Consider the following 19,489-nt stretch of genomic DNA (forward strand, 5'->3'; position numbering starts at 1 on the left):
GTGGTCTCCTTCTCACACACAAATAAATAAATCCTTTAGACACAAACTAAACGTCACTCCGTGAGAGGCAGAGTGGACTCTACTCAGAGACTATGGCAGTGGGAGCGGAAAACCCACCTGTCCTTGCAGCGGGCAGAGAGATGGGACTTGGCTCTAAGTGCAGCACGGACAACTTCTTTACCCTGGGCTGGGCCGGGGGAGGGGGGTGGCGGTGACCCAGGGTGGAATGTTACCAAGACAAAACACCAGGGCCCGCAAACCAGCTAGATCTGGCTAAGCCCATGAGGCAGGGGTCTTGCGGAAGGCAGGTGGCAGGGAGCTGACCCCACCTGGGGCAGCCTGGGAGGGGTGAGGGACTTGATCAGATACCAAGGACTGTGGGGTACTGGGGTTAGCAATTGTAACTAAACCATGTTAGCAGGAATCTTACTAAAATTGGACAATGCAGAGACGAACACCCAAGGCCTAAAGTCTAAGCCTAGCTGAAATTCAAGGAAACTGGAGTAGAGTCTGGTGAAAGAGAGAATGTTCTGTCCATAATTATGGTTGTTTTGTCAAATAAATCGAAGCACGTAAGTAATGAATCTGGCTCCCCCCACCCTTTCCCCAGAGTTTTTTAGGAACAAGAATCCCAAAGAAAATCTGTAATTGGTAGTAATAATTGGGCAGAACTTGGGGCCAACCAAGTACAACACTGGCATTTGGAAGCCCTCATAGTCCTCATATCCAAAGTTACCATGCAGGGACCCATCATGGTATCTGTGTTGATCTAGTTCAGCTACATAAATACTTACTTGGTCCTAGTACTCAGAAAATCAGAAAGTCACGGCATTCTACATATGGCGCCACTCTAACCTACTTTATTTTGCTAAGCCTTAAGGCTCTTGATGCAAACTAAATTCCAAGGGTAAAAAAATTCTAACTGGTTTGGAAACTAGGTCTGGCTATTGTTCTCAGCTCTGCCCCAGGCACAAGGTTTGTCCTTGTGCAAGCGCTCAGCTTCTCTGTGCCTAAGTTTTTACACCTCCGCGGGCACAGTAAAGAGGGGCGGTCCCTCCCCGTCCGTCTGACAGATGACAAGGCATGCTCGCGTCCTTTTCAAAATGGGGGGCCTCTTTCCCAGGAAGGACGGAAGTCATCATCAGGATATACACCCTACCGGGGTAAGCAGATGAAAATCAGCATGGTCTCTGCAAGAAAAACGGCCGGCTTCTGGAGCGGACCGGGCTCGCCATGCGTGGACACCATAGCTCCACTTTTCTGGTCCAAAGGAAGAAGGCATTGCTTCAACTCTCGAATATTCTTTCTTTGAAGTATTTTTCTTTCTTGCTCCTCTAATAGCCTGTAACCCCCTGAGACATCACACCCGCTCCCTGCACTGGGCTGCTTCCTGCTTCTGCTCACGCAGGGGCCAGGAGCACCTGCCCAGGTGCCGCATTCACACGGTCGTCGGCGCGTTTGTTGTGCGCCTAGAGGACCACGGTCAACCGGCTGACTCCTCCGTTCGGCATCAGGCCGTCCACTTCTGCCTTATTAGCGAGCGCCGGCCGGTGGCCTCCACCGCGCCAGACCTCCGGCTCCCCACGAATGACCGGGATCCCGAATGCCGTGGAAGACGGGAGGGAAGCGAGGCAGGAGGAAAAGCACGGGCCCAAGGGGCCCCACACGGTAAGGAAACACCCACGACTTCGACGGCGGTTATTCCTCGACAGCGCAGGACTGACTTTCACGGATGACTCATAACCATTACAAAATCTGTTGGAAAACTGATTTTCGGCCACAACGGAGGATGCTCCCCCGTTCCGCCGGCCGCTCCCGTGGCTCGCCCTACAGGCAGGCGCCTCGCCAGGGCGGAGCCGGGTGGGACTCGGGCCCCACCGCAGGGTCCCCGCAGGCCGGTCGGGACAGTGCGCGGCGGGGGTCCGGACGGCGCACGCGGCCAAGAGCCGACCTCACCGGCCGGGCCCGGGATTGGGCGCCGCGGCTGCAGGATCCCCGGGATCCCCGAGCTCCCCGAACTCCCCCGGGCTCCACGGGCTGCGGGCCCGCCTCCTAGTCCGGGCCCCGCCTCCTGCCCCGGCCCCGCCTCCTAGTCCGGGCCCCGCCTCCTGCCCCGGCCCCGCCTCCCGCTCCAGGCGTCCGCCGCGTCCCCGCCCCGCTAGGCCGGAGCCCTGGCCCAGACCCCGCCTCCTACTCCAGGCGCCGGCGCTGGCGCCCCCCCGCCCCGCCTCGCCACGCCCCGCCTCTGGCCCAGGCCCCGCCCCCGACGCCCTAGGCCCCGCCCACAGCCCCGGCGTCCGCGGGCGCCGGCCTCAGACCGGCGCACGGCAGGCCCCGCCCCCGCCCCGCCCCTTGCGCGCGCGGCGCTCGGCTCCGCTCTGCAGCCGGCGGGACGCGGCGGCGGCGGCACTCGCGGTCCTTTGTGCTCCGGCGCGGCCTCCCGGGTGCTCGCTGCGCGTCCTCTGCGTCTCGGTCGGGTAGCCCGAGCTCTCCGGTGCCGGACCATGTCGACGGCAGGGACGGGCGCAGGCGTGGAGGCGGGCTTCTCCAGCGAGGAGCTGCTGTCGCTCCGCTTCCCGCTGCACCGCGCCTGCCGCGACGGGGACCTGGGCGCGCTCTGCTCGCTGCTGCAGCAGACGCCGCGCGCGCACCTGGCCGCCGAGGACTCCTTCTACGGCTGGACGCCCGTGCACTGGGCCGCGCACTTCGGCAAGGTGGGCGCGGGCGCTTTAAGGCGCCATTTTCCGCGGCTTTCCCGTGGTGGGCCGCGGCGGGCGGGGGCCGCGGCGCGGGGGCGCGGGGCCTGCCGGGAGCGCGGGGCGGAAGCGGGGGCCGCGGCCCTGGCGCCCCGAGCGAGGGGTCCGGGGCGCAGGGGCGGCGGCGCGGACGGCCGGGGGCCCGCGGAGGGGGGCGCGGGGCGTGCCGGGAGCTCGGGGCGGAAGTGGGCCCCGCGGCGACGGAGCCCCGAGCGGCCCCGGGCGCATGTGCGGCGGCGCAAGTTTCAAACCGCCGCCCCGCGGGCGCGCCTCCCCTGGCGGAGGCGGTTGGCGCCTGCGGCGGCCCGGCGCGCGGGGCGGCGGCGGGTGCGAGGCCGGGCGCTGCGGGCGGGGGAGCGGCCGCGGCCGCAGTCGGGCGGCCCTCGAGCCGGCCGCCGCGTCTGAGGACTGCGGGAGTGCGGGCCGCCGGGCTTGGGCGGCCGTTCCCAGCGGCCCCCGCGGCTCCGAGAGCAGTGCCCGGCCTGGGGGGCCGTGCGGCCGCGGCGCCGGCGGGGTCCGAGAGCAGTGCCCGGCCTGGGGGGCCGTGCGGCCGCGGCGCCGGCGGGGTCCGAGAGCAGTGCCCGGCCTGGGGGGCCGTGCGGCCGCGGCGCCGGCGGGAAGGGGCTGCCTGGCCGCCGCCGCCGTCCGCACAGTCGGGGAGGCCGCGGGACCCGCACCCTGCCCCCCCCCAGCCCCCCGAGGTCGGGGCGACTCAGCGTCTGCGGTCCCGCGTGCTGCGCGCCGACGGCCTCCGACAGGCCGGCCCGCGCGTTGCCCTCGGTCCTCGCTTGGAGCGCGACCCGGCGCGGAGGACCCGGCGCGGAGGACGGTGCGGTCCGGCGCTCGCAGCCTCGCTGCAGGGTCTCCTCGCCGCGTTACCGGCCCGGGGTGCCCGCGGGTCCCGCCGGGTGGGAGCCGGGGGCGGTGCAACGGGCAGGCGAGCCCCCCGAGCTCTGGGTGGCGGGTGTACTTGTGTGGGTCCCCGGAGTGGGCCAGCCGTGGCACCAGATGTCCCCAGAGGCTGTGCGGGGTCGGGCCTGCAGTGGGGCCCCAAGGTCTCGGGCGGCCCCTCCCAGCCGGGCCCGGCTCCCCTGTTATACCTGCGCGAGGCCCGCCCTGTGCTGGGGCCTGGGCCGGAGCCCAGCTGGCACGGAGCCCTTCGCGAACCCCCATCTTCCAGGCCGGCTTTCCTGACCCTTCACGGGAACGAGGCAGTAGAGTCCCCGAGCACCCTGGCTGTCCGAGCTGTCGTGCGGAGCAGTGTCTCCCCCAGTTTCCTGAAGCCCACGGGCACCAGATCGAGGTCTGGGGAGCTCTTGATTCTGATGCCCTTTGGTTGATTTTGGACTTGAAACCCTTGTCCTTGTCACTACTGTGGGCACTTTTACCGCCCCCCAGTACAGGAGGAATGGCGACCTGCAAAAGCCCACAGAAGGTGTGTCTCCTTATCAGCTGTCCCTCCCAGATTCTAGTTCCTGAAGCCGCAGATGGTGTTGAACCTGCGTGCCCCTGGCAGCACAGTCCGTCTCCCACAAACGTGGGTGGCGGTGACCTGTCCCTCGCAAGGAAAGGCTGGAGTTGCGGAAAGGATCAGACAGGCAGGGGGACATCAGGGTGTGGCCGTCTCTCCTTCCTCCAAGCTGGAGAGCTTTCCCACTGCTCTGTGTTTCCCCCCCACCCAGGGGAAATGGGCTGCTGCCCTCTGAGGACATGTGGGAGGAGCAGAGTCAGTGTGCGGACAGCCGGCCTCCTGGGACAGCTCCTGGTTGCCGCGGGCACTTGTGGAGTGTGCAGAGCTCCTCAGCCGGAGGCCGGCTTATCGTCGTGCCTGGCTCCAAACTGGCGTCTCACCACACGCACGGTCCCCTTCAGGCCCCTGGGCAGCCCCAGCTGGGATGTGCTGTAGGCCTTTTCCTCCCCAGCCAGGGGGTGTTTGGGGCCGGGGGTGGGGGGCCGTGCACCCTCCCTCTGCATGTGGGGACTGGAGGATGGCCTTTGGCGGAGCTCTCCTCGGATGTGGCATGTGTAAAGGTGTGCAGAGCGCCCTTGTGTACGGGCGAGAATGGGCTTTCACTGCGGTGTTCACTGCAGCTGTGTCGCTTTTAATGACCAGTCACTGGTTTTGTCCTGTGGCAGGGCGCGTGAAAGTGGCAAGACCCAGTTTTTGGTGTTTTTTTTTAACGTTTTGTTTATTTATTTGACAGAGATCACAAGTAGGCAAAGACAGAGGAGGGAAGTAGGCTCCCCGCTGAGCAGAGAGCCCGATGTGGGGCTCGATCCCAGGACCCTGAGATCATGACCTGAGCCGAAAGCAGAGGCTTTAACCCACTGAGCCACCCAGGTGCTCCAAGACCCGGTTTTGATGCAAGTCTTGGAATTGCAGTCTTTGAATTTTTCGGTTGTAGGAAGAGCAGAATATTTAAACATCTGTGGCATCAGTGTTTTTGACTCCCTATTCCTGTGTATCAACTTTTTTTTAACCAGCATAAGGAAGAATACTTTTTCTTAATGCTTTTTTAAAATTTGTATTGGGAAGGAATGACTTCTGTTGTTCCCTTAAGCAGAGAAAATGCTGGGTAACAAAAAATGCCACTTGTCCTCATCACAGACTCGAAACTGTCGGGGTAGCATGTGCAAGTGCACGACGTTGACATGTGTCGTCCCCTCCTGCCGTTTTCACAGCTGGAGTGCCTGATCCAGTTGGTGAGAGCCGGGGCCACGCTGGACGTTTCCACGACGCGCTATGCACAGACCCCTGCCCACATCGCTGCTTTCGGGGGACACCCCCGGTGCCTCCTCTGGCTGATCCAAGCCGGGGCCAGCGTTAACAAACCGGTAAGGGCGTGCCGAGGACTAATGTGGTCTTTATTGTCTGTTTCCAGTTATAATTACATGGTGTTGAGTTTTAAACGGGGGCCCTAATTAGAGTTTGATATGTTAACCTCCGGGCTAGCTGGGATTTGTGTGTACAGAGTCACTCGTGGCCAGGAGGCCCTTCTCGCAGCCATGCTCTCTGCTCCGAGAGCCCTTTGGCCCCTTCCGTGACTTAGTGAGACCCGCGGCGACCCGAAGTGGTCAGTCACATCCCTGCTGGTGACTGAAGGCGTCTGGCCCGGAGCCCAGATTTCCTGGCTCCCCTGCCCACGCAGCGGCTCGGCTTCCCTTGCACATGCCGCCGTGAGACGCTCGGATGCCGGCAGAAGGGTCGGGCCGCCGTCTGCCTGCCTCGGTTAGCACGGCGGCTCCTGGCGTGGAAGTGTGCGCGCCCACGCGTGCGCCAGCTTCTCGCGGGGCGTGTCACTGTTGCCTTCACTTCCTCGAGAAAACCTCAAGGAGAGAGTTTCGCTTCCTGGGGACTCTTGTGCGGACACGTGTGTGGGTGTAGAGGACTCGGGGATGCGGAGGGCCCCGCGGAGATCCCACCCCGAGGGCGGACGTGTGCAGGGGCTTGTGCCTGTGGCTCTGCAGGGCCGCCTTCAGGCCTCTTTCCCTCCCAGCTGTCTGCGTCTGCCTTTTCCGTCAGTAATCCTCACGGGCCTGCCCTGTGCAGAACAGCACGTTTCCTCTCTGCTTCGCCGTCTTTCCCAAGATTCACCCCTTGCTGGTGACCAGCCCCTCCCCCACGGGTCACTCAGTGGCCACCTACAGGGCAGAGCTAAGCGCTGTCACCGTGATCGGTGTGTTCAAGGGCTGTGGGCTCTCGGCCCCACATCATTCCTGCGCCAGGCATGCCTGTCACCCCTGCCCCTTCCTGGTGCTGCCTCCTCCCTGCCCCGTCCTCCTAGCAGAGCACCGGGGGCCCCGGGGGTGCCGTCTCACCTGGCTCTGCTCCCTGGCCTGGGGCAAGTCCTTGAGCTCCGTGTCCTTGTTAATGAAGTAGGGATAGTCCACGAATGATAGGGATAGATGATACGGACCTTTAGAATATTCTGTTGGTTTTCTTTTTCTTTTTTTTTTTTTTTTTTTTAAGATTTTATTTATTTATTTGTGTGTTTGTGAGAGTATGAGCAGGTGCGGTGAGTGGTGGGGAGCAGAGGGCGAAGCGATTCCCCACCGAGCCCAGGGCGCACGGGGCTCTATCCCAGGACCCTGAGATTAGGACCTGAGCCCGAGGCAGACGCTTCACCTCATGAGCCCCCCAGGTTCCCCTCTGGTGGTTCTGCCTTTCAGAGCATCTAAATCCAGAAGCTTTTTCTCACGTGCCCTGGGACAGCAGCCCAGTCTCTGCTCTGGACTAGGGGCTGCCGCTCTCCGTAGTCCCGTGTGGGGCCCTCTGCGCTCTGCTCCCAGCACAGGAGTCCCCAGACCCCACCCCTCCCAGCAGCCCCAAGCCCTCTGGCACCCGAGGCTGTCACCCGGGGTCACTGGGTGTCCGGGCACGGCTGCCGACAGGGTCTCGGCTGCGGTGTGCACGTCAGCTGTCCCCTTGTATGGGGCGTGGCAGCGGGCCTGCTGGGACAGGCCCCCGCTGACCTCGGAGGTCACAGCAGCCCTTGTGTTAGCTCCCCGCCCCCCAGTGTTGACCCAGCCTGAGGTGGACGGTTTCTCGTCTCCCCCACAGGCTGTTCCAGAACCAGATCCAGGATTTCCTAAACCCGACTCCGTGCATGCTGTGTTTCTGGACCTGCCCTGGCATTTCTTCTCCTCTTTAGTTCCATCCACTTTCCAGTCCGTCTTCTGGCCCAGTGGTCACTGTCAGTTCATCGTTCCCGAGGCTGACAGAGACGTTTGCGGCCTCCAGACTTGGCGCGAGGGGTCGCTGAGACTCAGCCTGTGCCGTCTGGACACAGAGAAAGGAAGTCCGTCTCCAGGAGATTTGTTCTCGGTGGGTCTGTGGCCACGCCCCCCGGGCCACAGTCCTGCAAGGATTACAGGCCACCGTCTCTTTACTCCCGTTCTAGAATTCTAGGGTTTTGGTGACACTGGTCCCTTCTCTAGCTTCTTGTAGCCAGATTAGAAGTCAGCTTTGCTGTAACCACCGTTCAAGGTGACCTGCCCGTCTTCAGACTCGTGGCGCAGCTCCCACTTTCCCCTGTTACTCAGTTTGCCCACAGGACTTCTGGAATCGCACTCCAAAGTAGTTGGTATTTTTGGAATGTGACTTGCCTGGGCTGGAGACGTGAGTAATTGAAATGGCTCCTGGTCTTGCCGTCTGGGCCACGTGTTCCTCAATGCTTGTCTCTCCCCTCCTGGCCTAAGGGTGTTCTTGGAGGGCGCACGGGAGTGGGTTTGGTTTCCTCCTCTGTCCTCTGTTACTGTCCCACCATCTTGAAGTGATAGAGAAACGTGGACGTGCCTTTCTTGCCCCAACGATAGCTTTAAAACCCTTTTCTGTTTCTGGGGGGTGGGAAACGTCAGAGGCTCTGCCACCTCCCGTCAGTGCCCTCGCCACTCCTCCTGGCAGTTCTCAGGTACAAGTGTCACTTGTCCTGATTCTATTCCTCCTGTCCCCTCCGCACCTGTTTGGGAGGATGGGGTACGTTTTCGCTTTGTTAGGAAGCTGAGGGGCGCCTGGGGGCTCAGTCGGTTGAGCGTCTGCCTTCGGCTCAGATCATGATCCCAGAGTCCCGGGATCGGGTCCCACATCGGCTTCTTGCTCCACGGGGCAGCTGTTTCTCCCTCTGCCTCTCTCCCTGCTCACGCTCTCTCGCTTTCACCGCCCCCTCTAATAAATAAATACGCCTTTAAAAAAGAATCTGAGTTCATTCACTGGATGGTTCCCTGGGTAGCCACGTGGGATTCTGTTTCTTTCTTCAGAAATGGGTTCATTCTTATCTGAGGGCACATCCAGTCGGGCTCACACCTTCCTGTCCAGGCCCGCTGGAGTGTCTGAGGTTACGTGCTGCCGGAGAAGCAGCTGGCACGCGCCTCCTGGGCTGGCTCCCTGGGACCTGCCCGTGAGCTCGGGTGCGCGGGGGAAGGGGCTCGGCTGTGTGCTGGTTTCTGAGTGAACTGTCCTCGGGGCCATGCGCGCTGCACCCCCCACACACACTTTGCTACGGGGCGGGGGGGTGCTGCTCTGCTGCCAGGCTCGCCGTCCAGGCACCGGGAGGTGTGATGACTCGGGCGTGGTGCTGCGGCGCCAGGCGGGAGGTCCTGCCCCCGTGTTCCCCACAGAAACGGCTTCCTCCTCGATGGCTGCATCCCTCTCCCGCTTACAAACCCGAGGGCCGCCCGCTCCCCTGCCTTCTCCGGCCGAGCTCCGAAGCGCGGCTCCCGCGCTGCTGCCGCCTTCCTTGCGGTCTTTGGGTGAAGTTGGCTGCGTGTGGCCCCAAGTCCTCTTCTGCTCATTTGTGGTCCTTCGACCTCAACCCTCCTTGTCTAAAGTGTGGGCGTAATTAGGACTGGAGGTACAAGGGGCCCCCCGTGGGTAGACCGGACGCTGGAGAGTGTGTGCTGGGCCGTGGCCTCCGTTCCCTTTTTTAACCTGTTAGAGGATCATTGTTCTGGGTTTTGTATACAACTCATTTGTGCTGAGCTCCACCATAAGATGATTTCCCGCCGTCCCTGTGGTGTGTCCGTGCTGTCCCCGCTGGAGAGGCCCCACGACTCTCTGGTCTTGATGCAGGGATTCAGGAGAACGCGCCTCTTCCGTGGCCGACTTTGATTTTCCGCCGTGTCTCTGGCCACGTCAGATCTGACTTGCGTGGTGTTTGGTCTCCAGGACGGATGAGGTGCTCGGTCTGTGTCCGTTATCTTACTTGAAAACGTCCGACTCCTGTTGGATCTGATGCCGTGTGTCCTTCTGTTGTTGCAGGACTGTGAGGGCGAGACCCCCATTCACAAGGCGGCTCGCTCCGGGAGCCTGGACTGCATCAGTGCCCTGGTGGCCAACGGGGCCCACATCGAGTAAGTGCCTTCGCGTATCTGTCCCGCAGAGACGCGGTCGGGGCGCAGTGCTCACAGGCGGCTCGTCCTGAGCAGGTGGCGGCCCTCCCCCGGCGTCTCCGGTAGCGGGACAGCCCCGCGTGGTAGGTCCGCTGGCGCGGGTGCAGGCTCTGGTGCGGGCTGACGGCTGGCGGGGGGAGCTGCTTCTCGGCACCCCAGGCTTGTTGCCGCCACAGCGTGCGACGAGGGAGAAAGCAGTGAGCTAAGTACGTCAGGACCTGGCATTGCTGACTCGGCCACTAGCGCGTTGTGTCACCACGGGCAAGTCGTCAGACTTACTCTTGCCAGTGTTCGTTTCGCAGTGAGGCCCTTGCATTGGGCTAGAACGTCTTGTCGGGCCTCTCTGGCCCAGCCCTGGCAGAGAGTTAGCTTCGCTTAGTTGCGATTTTCTCATCTCTTAGCAGATGTGAGAACCTTATGTTTTAGAGCCTATTTTGACTCTAAATGATTTATCACTACTTGTAAAACAGAGCCATGTACATTAGAGCCTTCAGACTCCCTCTGAGCCCTTGAGGCCGGTGACATTATTATAGTCTTGTTTTATCCAGTTTACGTGAGCTAGTTACGCGTGGTTTGATGGAAAGTGTTAATGTTTCAGTGCATTAGTTTAAAGATGTGGGCTTAGGTGCAGAAGTCCTTAGCCAGCCATGGCATTAAACGTTTATTTTAGGTATTAAATTCATTTGTATTAACTTGATCTGAAAGATTGATATTGTAAACATTTTTCTCCCGCAGTTCACGGCATTAACACAATGGATGCGGTTTTTACCCTTAAGTGTTGATGTAAGCTCTAGAGCTGGATAACCTGAGTAACTATGATGTCAGCTTCTCTGTCTGGAGTGTCTTGAGTATTTCTTAAAGATTAATTACAGACCCCACGCTATTCTAATTGGAAATGTGAAAATCTAGACTTTGGGAGAAGTAAACCCCCAGAACTAACCTAGTTTAACCCTTTGGTTTCCACTTCATGGTTTTGACTCTGTTATAACAGATTCATTGAAAACGGATCCTGGGTAGCAAACCATGCAGCTTAACTAATGCCACGCATAATGCCAGGGGCTGTCTTCGGCCCCTAGGATCTTAGCTTCTGTTTCATTCAAGTATTATGTTGTTCAGTCATTAGTTTGGGCTTGGATCTTTTATTTCCGTAGAAATCTGGTCCTGTAAGTACGCCCTGTGTTAACTGTTACATTGCAGGGCACCTCGTGATTTCGTATAGCTCTGACTTCAGGTAACGTAAAAACGCTGGATAATACGAATATGTATTATGCAATATGAGACGATTCTCAATGGATTGCTTCAAAGTGAAGTTATATGTGCATTTTTTTTAGCTGCGTTTAAATTAAAAACTCAAATCTTTAATTTTAATAACAGAAGCTTTGATTATGAAATAGAGTCATATAAGATCAGTAATTAAATCGCTTGTCATTTGTTGAAATAATAATTAGAAATTGACCTTTTTAATGACTTATTTTTCTAAACAATAGTCTAATTGATCCTGAACATTTTACTAGTACATATTAGCTCTCTTCATTTCAATGACTAGCTTAATCCTTTGAGCCAATAAATACTTATCTTTATATCCTTTTTTTAATAGGTGTCTTTCTAAAATAAGAACCTTTTATTTACAGTTCTGTCCTTGGTTACAGGACCCTCGAGTGTCTCTTTCCCACCAAGTGTGACTGAGCCTGGCCTCGAGTGCTGGGCTGGTTTTCCTTCTCACTATGAGAGCCACTCCCTCGAGACCCTGCACTGTGGTGATTTCCCTTGCCTGAACCTTCAGATGTTTTTTAGAAGAAATATTTAGCTTGAGCCGCCTAGCCAAAAGCGATTCTTAAAATTCTAAGTCTTTGGCCTGGAGACAGAGCACAAAGAATCAATTGTATATGTGCTTACTTAGTGATTACTTAGTTTTAACATCTGGAGAAATTGCCAGTTTTGCTGGGAAGCTAATTTGTAAATTGCTTTTTGATGTCTGTTCTGTACATTTTTATAGTGTAACACTTCTAGCCTACCTACGGGTGATAGTTTGAGCCCCTCAAATTATGGTACTTAGATCTGTCCTACTTGTAGTGCTCACATGGTAAAGAGTAGTCCTAGCTAATACAATGCCTTTTTGTTTTGTTCTGTTTTGTGTCTTAAGAGGATCGAGGGGCACAGTGTTAATTTACTTACCTAAAGTGATTTATGTTTTTTCCAGTTCACAATGGGCCAGATTGTTAATTCTTCATATTACGTGCTATAATGTGAACCTTTCCTTTTCCTGTGAAGGGACCGAAAGCTGTCTCCTATCAGTATTTTGTCACACTTGGTGGTGATTATTAATTTTGTTATTAATTCCTACTTTTTTTTTTTTTTTTAATGTATCAGCTTCATAAAGTGGCCAAAATCTTAAGTTGCTGCTTTTTTTGGTCACTGGGTAGATAATGATGAGGGCAAGCGTGCCCCACGTCTGTGGCTAGAGTGGTTTGTTGTGTGACTCACTTGTCGATAGAGGCCGCATCTGCATGGTGGGGCGTGTCAGCGCTGGGCACCATGTGTAACATTTTCTAGCACCACACGTGAGTATGTTGATGGAGTTTTTTTTTTTTCCTTCTCTTATTTTACATCTCGAGTTTTGGTGCCAAGTTTTCTTTTTCTCGTGAGGTTTTGTTTCTGGCTTCTACGACGGTCGTTTGTCGTTGTTGACCTCCCACAGTGCAGCTCCGTGGGATGCAGCGGTGCTTCTGTGACCGGGTTCAGTGTTTGCATACTTTAAACTACTGGAACCTCTGCAGACGCTTGTCATTCTCAGGCTTCTCCAGCACGGCCAGCACCTTTCGAGTTCTTGAAAGTGAGGTTGTCCCCGTCCTACGTTTGGCTCGTGTGACGGTCCGTCTGCTCCTGCAGCCACTGCCAAGGGCTGCCCCCTCTCAGGGGTCTGCATCAGAGGAGAGGCACGGGCTAACCTGTAAACCACCATTGCCTCTTCTTTCTTTCTGGTGATTAAATGAGTAGCAGTGTAAGAGTCTGCCTGTATGATTTTGGAGAAAGCAAGAACACTTGGTGTTTGTCTGCTGATGGCTAAGACCGTCCGAGTACTGACATGGTAAACTACAGATTCCAAGCCTCAGATTATCTTTATTCTCAGTACCTGGGCATCAGTTAATTTCGGTTACTCCGTTTTCTTGACGGTAAAGTGAATGTTTCCGTATCAACCAGGTATTGAAATTGCCTTTTTTATGCCTCTGAGTAGAAATACAGGGACCAGTGGGATTTAGACTGAAACCACCGTTGGCTGGGGTTTGGGGCAGATTTGCTGGCCCATTTCGTGCCCCGCCACACGGGTGCTGCTGTTGAATGAGGTCGTGGCAGAGTCTCGGAGCAGCCGATAGGAGAGCGTTTCTGTGGAAGCCACCGGTTCCATGGCGACCGGCTCTTCAGATGGATGGGCAGCTACTGCATTCCAGCTGAACTGGTCTGACCCCGCGGACAGCTCCACCGGTCATCAGATAACGGAGAAGCCTTGGTAGCCTGACGGGAGCCAGTTCAGTGACTCGCTCTGGAAGCATCCTTCTTGCCTAATTTAGAAAACAGGCACAGTTGGCTGGAGTCACAAACATCTAAAATGTGATTTTAATGGATTTTGTTTTAATGTCACAAAAACATCTACACTACTGAACTTTGAGCCATTCTCCATGGAAATTGAGTAGGTTTAGATCGGTTTATCACTGGTGGTCACGTTTATGATCCAGCCCCGTGCGCTTTCCCAGAGAGCCCTCTGGAGGCAAAACGCCCTTTAGGGCACTGCCTGCCTCGAGCACATGACTTGTCCCCTGGGGAGTTTGTTCGTAGCCCCTGCCCGAGGCCAGATGTAGCGCACGCTCCCTGTGGTAGCCGTTTCTTCACTCTTGTTTGGAATTTGTAGTTTCTTTTCGTGGGTTCACATATTTGCCCCTCAGAATAACAGTCTGTGGATTTTATTGGAACTGTAAATCTGAACTCGTTTCTGACTTTGGGGCTCTGCATTCGCACCCTCCTCCCCTAGTCTTGCCTCCCTTACCTCGGTGTCACTCCGGCAGACGTGTCCCGTCTTGCTGGTGCCTGGCTCTTTCCCTCGTGCCAGAGAAGCTGCCGGCCCGGGGCAGGAGGGGCTTCCCCAGACAGCTCTGAAGTGCTTTCCGCCCACCCAGCGCCCCGGGAGCTGTTGCCGCGTGTGGAGTCTTGATTCGTCTCATAACACCTTGAGTAACATGGACTCAGATAATTGTTTAATCACTGCTTTTCTAATCAGTGCTTTCAAGTAGCCAGTGATTTCCAAATCTCTTTTTCCTCCGCTAAATTATTGTGGGAGCACATGAAGCCTTTTATCAGCCTCCCTGAAATGACCCTCTTCTTCTGTTTAACGTATGCAAACATGATTGGGGTTCACTTGCAGAGTAAAACTGCCCTCAGAGATGTTGACCTTGAAATGAAAACTTGGCACCAAATGTATTCAGGTAAATACTTTAAAAAATAGTTTCTTCCTCTTGTTATCTGAAGACTGTACTTAAAGTCTTCGTAATTTAAGAGTTTGGATACCAAAGGGTTAAAAATACATGTTTTTCTTTTACTGAAGAAATTTTAGATGTTTGCTAATGTTGTCTGTACAAATGGACATTTAGTGATTTTTTTTATCTTTTTTTTTTTTTTAACGATTCCATGTATTTGCTTATTTCCATCTAGGAATAGTTACTAATGTATTTGAGATTCAGCATACCAAATTTTAAAGTACCAGAATCGTGAGTGAATGGTTTTTAGTCCATACTGTGAAACTTGTGTTGAAATATTGACATATTTAAATGGGCTTCCTGCCGGAAGTGGCTGCAGGAGGAAAGGCAGCGGCGCGGAGCCACGGCGGCCCCGCGCACCGACCGCGCCTCTGCACCCCGTGTGTGTCTATGTACTTTTAATACAAATGTTGCCTGCGAATATGTGATCCCTTATTATTTCAGTGTCCTGTGTCATGAACCATTGCCCGTTTTAAATCACAGAGAAGATTCTGAATCTGTAAAACCTACACGTGTCAATGTCTTACAGCTACGTAATTCGAATTGACTTGATTTTTTCAAGTAACCCTAGAAAGGGGGAGCACTCCATATAGAAACCGCTGAGAACTGCCACAGGTGCTTCTCCGAAAACCTTACGGTTGTGGCATTGAGTGCTCAGTATGGCTTCCTCTCTCCACACGGTTGAGGTATTTGTTGCGGTGATTGGTTTTAATGCTAATCTAGGAATTCAGATATAGAGTCTAGATTTGCATGCTTTGCTTACCCTAATTTATGATACCTACCTTTTATTTGTAACTAACAATAGTTAAGTTGAGATCAGAATTTTAACAGAAATACTATTTATAGAAAAATTGTGGCTATCTTTTCATTGTCCCATGGCATTAACAAAAAGAAAGCATCCTGAAGGAGATGTGACGGCTCAGATGCCAAACGTGATATTTTGGTGATTGCTTGATCCGTGGTTTCTCAAATTAAAGAAAAAACTGTTCCTACCGGAACGGCTTCTCGTCTCTTCCAGGGCGTGACACTGTAAGTGGAGAACAAAGGACTAACTGGCCACCGGGGGACACTTTCTCCGGGTGCTCTAGGGAGGCCCTCGGTACAGGACACTTGAGTTGCCTGTTCAGAACGTCACCGCAGAAAGCACCGTATCTCAGCATTTGCGTGTTAGTCAGTAAAGCTTAAAAAAGTAACAGTTTCTTTGTCAGTTACGCAGCGGAGGCCGGAAGATCGGACTCACAGTGACGATTTTTCCGTGTCGTCCGTGTTTCCACACTGCGCTTCGGGGACAGTGCTGGGTGCCCCGGGAGGACATGGGTGGCTTGCTCTGAGATCACTTTCAGAGTCTTTGAGTGTCCCAGGAGCTTCGACCCACAGGTGCCGGCGCTGTGGCAGAGTGACCCCTCCCCCAACCCCCCCAAATTTGGATCCTGTCAACTCTTTTTTTTTTTTCTTTAAGACCATTGACTTTGGAAATTCAACACACTAGACCCACTTTGAACATCAAGGTGATCGATGTCTAATTTTTAAAATCTCTGCCCAGTTTCAAAGATTTTTCAGCTGGATATCAGAGCGGGTGAATGGAGAGCTTTTAGAAACGACCTCACGGCGCGTCCACGGGGTCCTCGTCTTCCCAAATGGACAGAGGTGAATTTCGGATCACATGTAGTCTGCGTTCACCCAAGTGCATCACACCAAAGATGCGAAATTCAAAACCAGATGCTTTTTTAAAAGATTGGGCTAAAAATAATGTGTGTGTTGCCATTACTTCCCCAGTTTCCATGTAAAGTGTAGGTTTTGAGAGTATTTGTGAATAATTTCTTCCAGGTACTTTAGAATGTTCCCTTTGGATAGCGTGTGTAGACTAGTTGAGACTGAGCCCAGCCCCGCACCTGACTTCGAGGGGAGTGCGGCGCAGCCGTGCCCCACGTGCCCGTGCACACCGCAGGGTGAAAAGTGCTGGGCGGGGGCGGCCCCGTCGGGCGAGTGGCCAGGTTTGGTTTCGGCTCAGGTTGTGAGATCGAACCCTGGGCCCCACACAGGCTTCTCACTCAGCCTGCGGTGGAGGGGATGGTCTGCTTGGGGTTCTCTCTCTGTCCTGTCCCTCCCCTGCTTGCGCACACTCTGTCTTCCTCTGTCTAAAATGAATGAAGTAAAAAGTACCGTCCAGACCTAGCGCGTCACGGGGATGGGGAGCCATCCTGCCTGCTTCCAGGTCGCAGCCACAGCCCCTGACTGGCAGGAAGGTAAGGGAGGGAGCGCAGATTTCAGTTCTGTTTCAACTCGGAACGCCAGAGTTTGGTTTGATAAATGGATGGTGCGTTGTCACCAGGGTCACTGTTTCAGCTCTTACAACAACAGAATGGAAGCACTGGAACAAGGTGGAAAAGCATATGTGGAAACCAGATTGAAAGAGCTGTGAGCCTCTCTTGTTAAAAAGTCCAGGTTTTGAGAACGATTCCATTTAATGACTCCTTATTCTAGTCCTCGATGTGGAAACCCACGTGATTTTATACTCTGAGGCATGTTTGAAAGTCCCCTCTGCTTACCGAGCTGTGAAAAGGTGGCTTGAGGGAGTCCGGCTGGTGAAGGCCATTTCCACGTCCCTCATCGTGAGCACGTGGCCTGATCCTAAGACACCAGGACTTTTTTTTTTTATTTATTTGACAGAGAGAGAAAGATCACAAGCAGGCAGAGAGAGGCAGGCAGAGAGAGAGGGGGAAGCAGGCTCCCCGCGGAGCAGAGAGCCCGATGCGGGCCTCGATCCCAGGACCCTGAGATCATGACCTGAGCCGAAGGCAGAGGCTTTACCCACTGAGCCACCCAGGCGCCCCGACACCAGAACTTTTAACAGAAAACACACAAGTGGAGTAGGGGACAACTGTCCTGCTGCTTTCATGTGCTCTCGGTGGCTTGTACTTTCCCTCTGGATATTTTTCTTGGTACTTAACATTCTGCGATTTAACCGATTTGGCAGCTTTTTAAAAGTTGTTTGTTTGAATTGAGTAGTACATAAAATTTCTAGAAGGAGAGCTTTGAGGAACCCATGGACAGACACGTTTCATAAAAAGAGGACGGGTTAGCAGGAGCGTCTTCCGGTCACGTGTTACTCAGCAGATCCCGTCTGCTGTTGGTGTGTGTGTGGCCCGTAAACTGAGAATGATCTGTACCCTTCTCAGTGGTTGAACAAAAATCAAAAGAATAATTATTTTGTGACAAGTTAAAATTACGTGAAATTCTTGTGTCAATGTCCACGAATGACCTGGCCTTGCTCTGTTGCTCCGTCTGGTCCGTGGCCGCCTTGGGGCCGAAAGGACAGACCTGAGTGGTTGTGAGCGGGCGTGTCCCGGGAGCGGGCGCCGGCAGCGTGTCGCCCTCCGAAGGGGGAGCACCCGCCTCGGGATCAGCGTGCCCCAGCGCTCCTGTGCGGGCAGTGTCTTAGCGTGCGCGCTACGGCGTAAGCAGAACAGAATTCGGGGGTCGGACGTTTGTCAGGTAGACAATGGGGGGGTGACCGTTTGGAAGTGGGGAGGTCTGTTGGTATGCGACCGGGTCCCGTGTTTGGAGATCCTTTGGCTGGAGAAGAGCGTGAGCCCTATGTCGTGCACAGTCAGTGCTCAGTGATAAGGGAAGGAACACACCATTGACCCTTGAACAACAGGGGCCTGAACTGTGCACGTCCTATCATATGTGGATTTGTTTTTATAAATACGGTACTTACTGTAAATATATTTCCTTGTGATTTCCTTAATAACAGTTTCTTTTCTCTGGCTTACTTCATTGTAAGTATGTAGTATATAATACGTGTAACGTATAAAATACGTATTCAAGAACACTATCTTATCAGTAGATGTTCTGGACGACAGTAGGCTCTCAGTGGTAAAGTTTTGGGGAGTCAGCAGCTCCAGGTGGGTTTGTGGCTGCACAGGGGTCGGTACCCCCCAGGCCCTCCTTGTTCAAGGGTCTGCTCATGTAGCTGGAAGTCTGTAGCTTACTGGGAGCAGAGAGAAGATAGCATGCGTCCCTGTTTCTGATAATCCTGTAGGGACAGTGCCAAAATTATTAGCTCCTGATTAATTGTTCCACAGTCCCCTTATGTCCCAGATTCTGCTCCTTTGTCTCCTAGAATGTTTTGATCTCCCTTTTGGATCCCTCTGACTTTTCGTCCCGCCAAGGTGTGTGCGGACCAGAGTCTGTCCGGTCTGAGCCGTGACTGTTCCTTCTTGCCTGCTCCGTCCGCACGCGGGCGCACATGGTGTGGGCTGGCCCCAGTCCTTCTGTTGAGTTTTGAATCTGTAACTCACGTGTGCGAGTGTTTGACGGTCGGGGGGGACCTTGCCTTCCTGTCGCACGTCCCGGCACACGCCCCCACCCAAACACGGGCCGTCCCCAGAGTCCCTGGAGGTGGGCGCCAGTCGGTGCTTGTCTTTCTTTAAGGCTGTATTTCCGTGGGAAAACAGTCCGCTTGCTATTCTGACCTGAGTCCAGTCTGGTGTTGTTTCTGAATGGAAAGTGAAGGCTTTGAGTGTGTTTTGGAAATTCTTCTCCACAGCTTGAGCCTGTCAGCTGCTGTCAACGGTTGTGTTTTCCTCCGCGAGGTCGTGGCGGCGGATGCCGCTTCGGACCGTGTGAGCTGCTCTCCGTCATCCTCTGGGCTGCCCGAGAGTCCTCCCTTCCGTCAGCCTGGCTCCGTGTTCTCGGATGCTGGAGAGCAAGTCCCTGTCTCTGTGTAGAAGAGATCATTTTATAAACTTGGCGTATGTTCCAGGTCTTCATTTTTCCAAATTTGGAAGAATTAGACTTTTTTTTTCATATGGCTACCGGTTACCTTGTTCACATTCTTTTTTTCTTTCTTTCTTCTTTTTTTTAAGATTTTATGTATTTATTTATTTGACAGGCAGAGAGGCAGGCAGAGAGAGGAGGAAGCAGGCTCCCCGCGGAGCAGAGAGCCCGATGCGGGGCTGGATCCCAGGACCCTTGGATGAGGACCTGAGCCGAAGGCAGAGGCTTTAACCCACTGAGCCACCCAGGCGCCCCCACATTCTTGACAGAGTAGACCTTTCTGGACGATGGCACTGGGGGCGGCCCCTGAAAATTAAAAAAACTCACTCAGCTAACCACCTGGCTTACTGTTGTCGTGTCAGGAGCGTGGCAGCTTCGGAAGCTAACTGTGTGGTCACTTTATGTACGAGGAAGTGACGTAGTTCACAGTGTCCTCATGTCGGCATTGCCTTTCCGTTTAGCTCCTCCATCACCATCAAAATAATACCCCGCTGTGGAATACTTGTTAGGGTTCCTAGACACGAAATCAGAGTG

General features: G+C 54.7%; 1 protein-coding gene across 10 annotated transcripts in view; it reads left to right on the forward strand.

Annotated features, from left to right (window-relative positions):
• The first annotated feature begins 2,329 nt into the window (after nucleotides 1-2,329).
• The window catches only part of ANKRD10 (ankyrin repeat domain 10), a 31,935-nt gene continuing 14,775 nt past the window's right edge, over nucleotides 2,330-19,489 (forward strand). For 4 of the 10 annotated variants that reach the window (XM_032314203.1, XM_032314202.1, XM_032314205.1 and 1 more), the window contains exons 1-4: nucleotides 2,330-2,714; nucleotides 5,439-5,591; nucleotides 9,514-9,605; nucleotides 11,845-11,958. In XM_032314203.1, the coding sequence (XP_032170094.1) occupies nucleotides 2,505-2,714; nucleotides 5,439-5,591; nucleotides 9,514-9,605; nucleotides 11,845-11,958 (569 nt within the window). In that variant the 5' untranslated portion in view covers nucleotides 2,330-2,504. Of the gene's footprint in view, nucleotides 2,715-3,681; nucleotides 4,192-5,438; nucleotides 5,592-9,513; nucleotides 9,606-11,844; nucleotides 11,959-19,489 lie in introns of those variants that run through there. The other 6 variants (XM_032314197.1, XM_032314199.1, XM_032314198.1 and 3 more) reach the window with 4 other exon arrangements.

Source organism: Mustela erminea, chromosome 15 (genome assembly GCF_009829155.1).
Source record: "Mustela erminea isolate mMusErm1 chromosome 15, mMusErm1.Pri, whole genome shotgun sequence".
Lineage (NCBI taxonomy): Eukaryota > Metazoa > Chordata > Mammalia > Carnivora > Mustelidae > Mustela > Mustela erminea.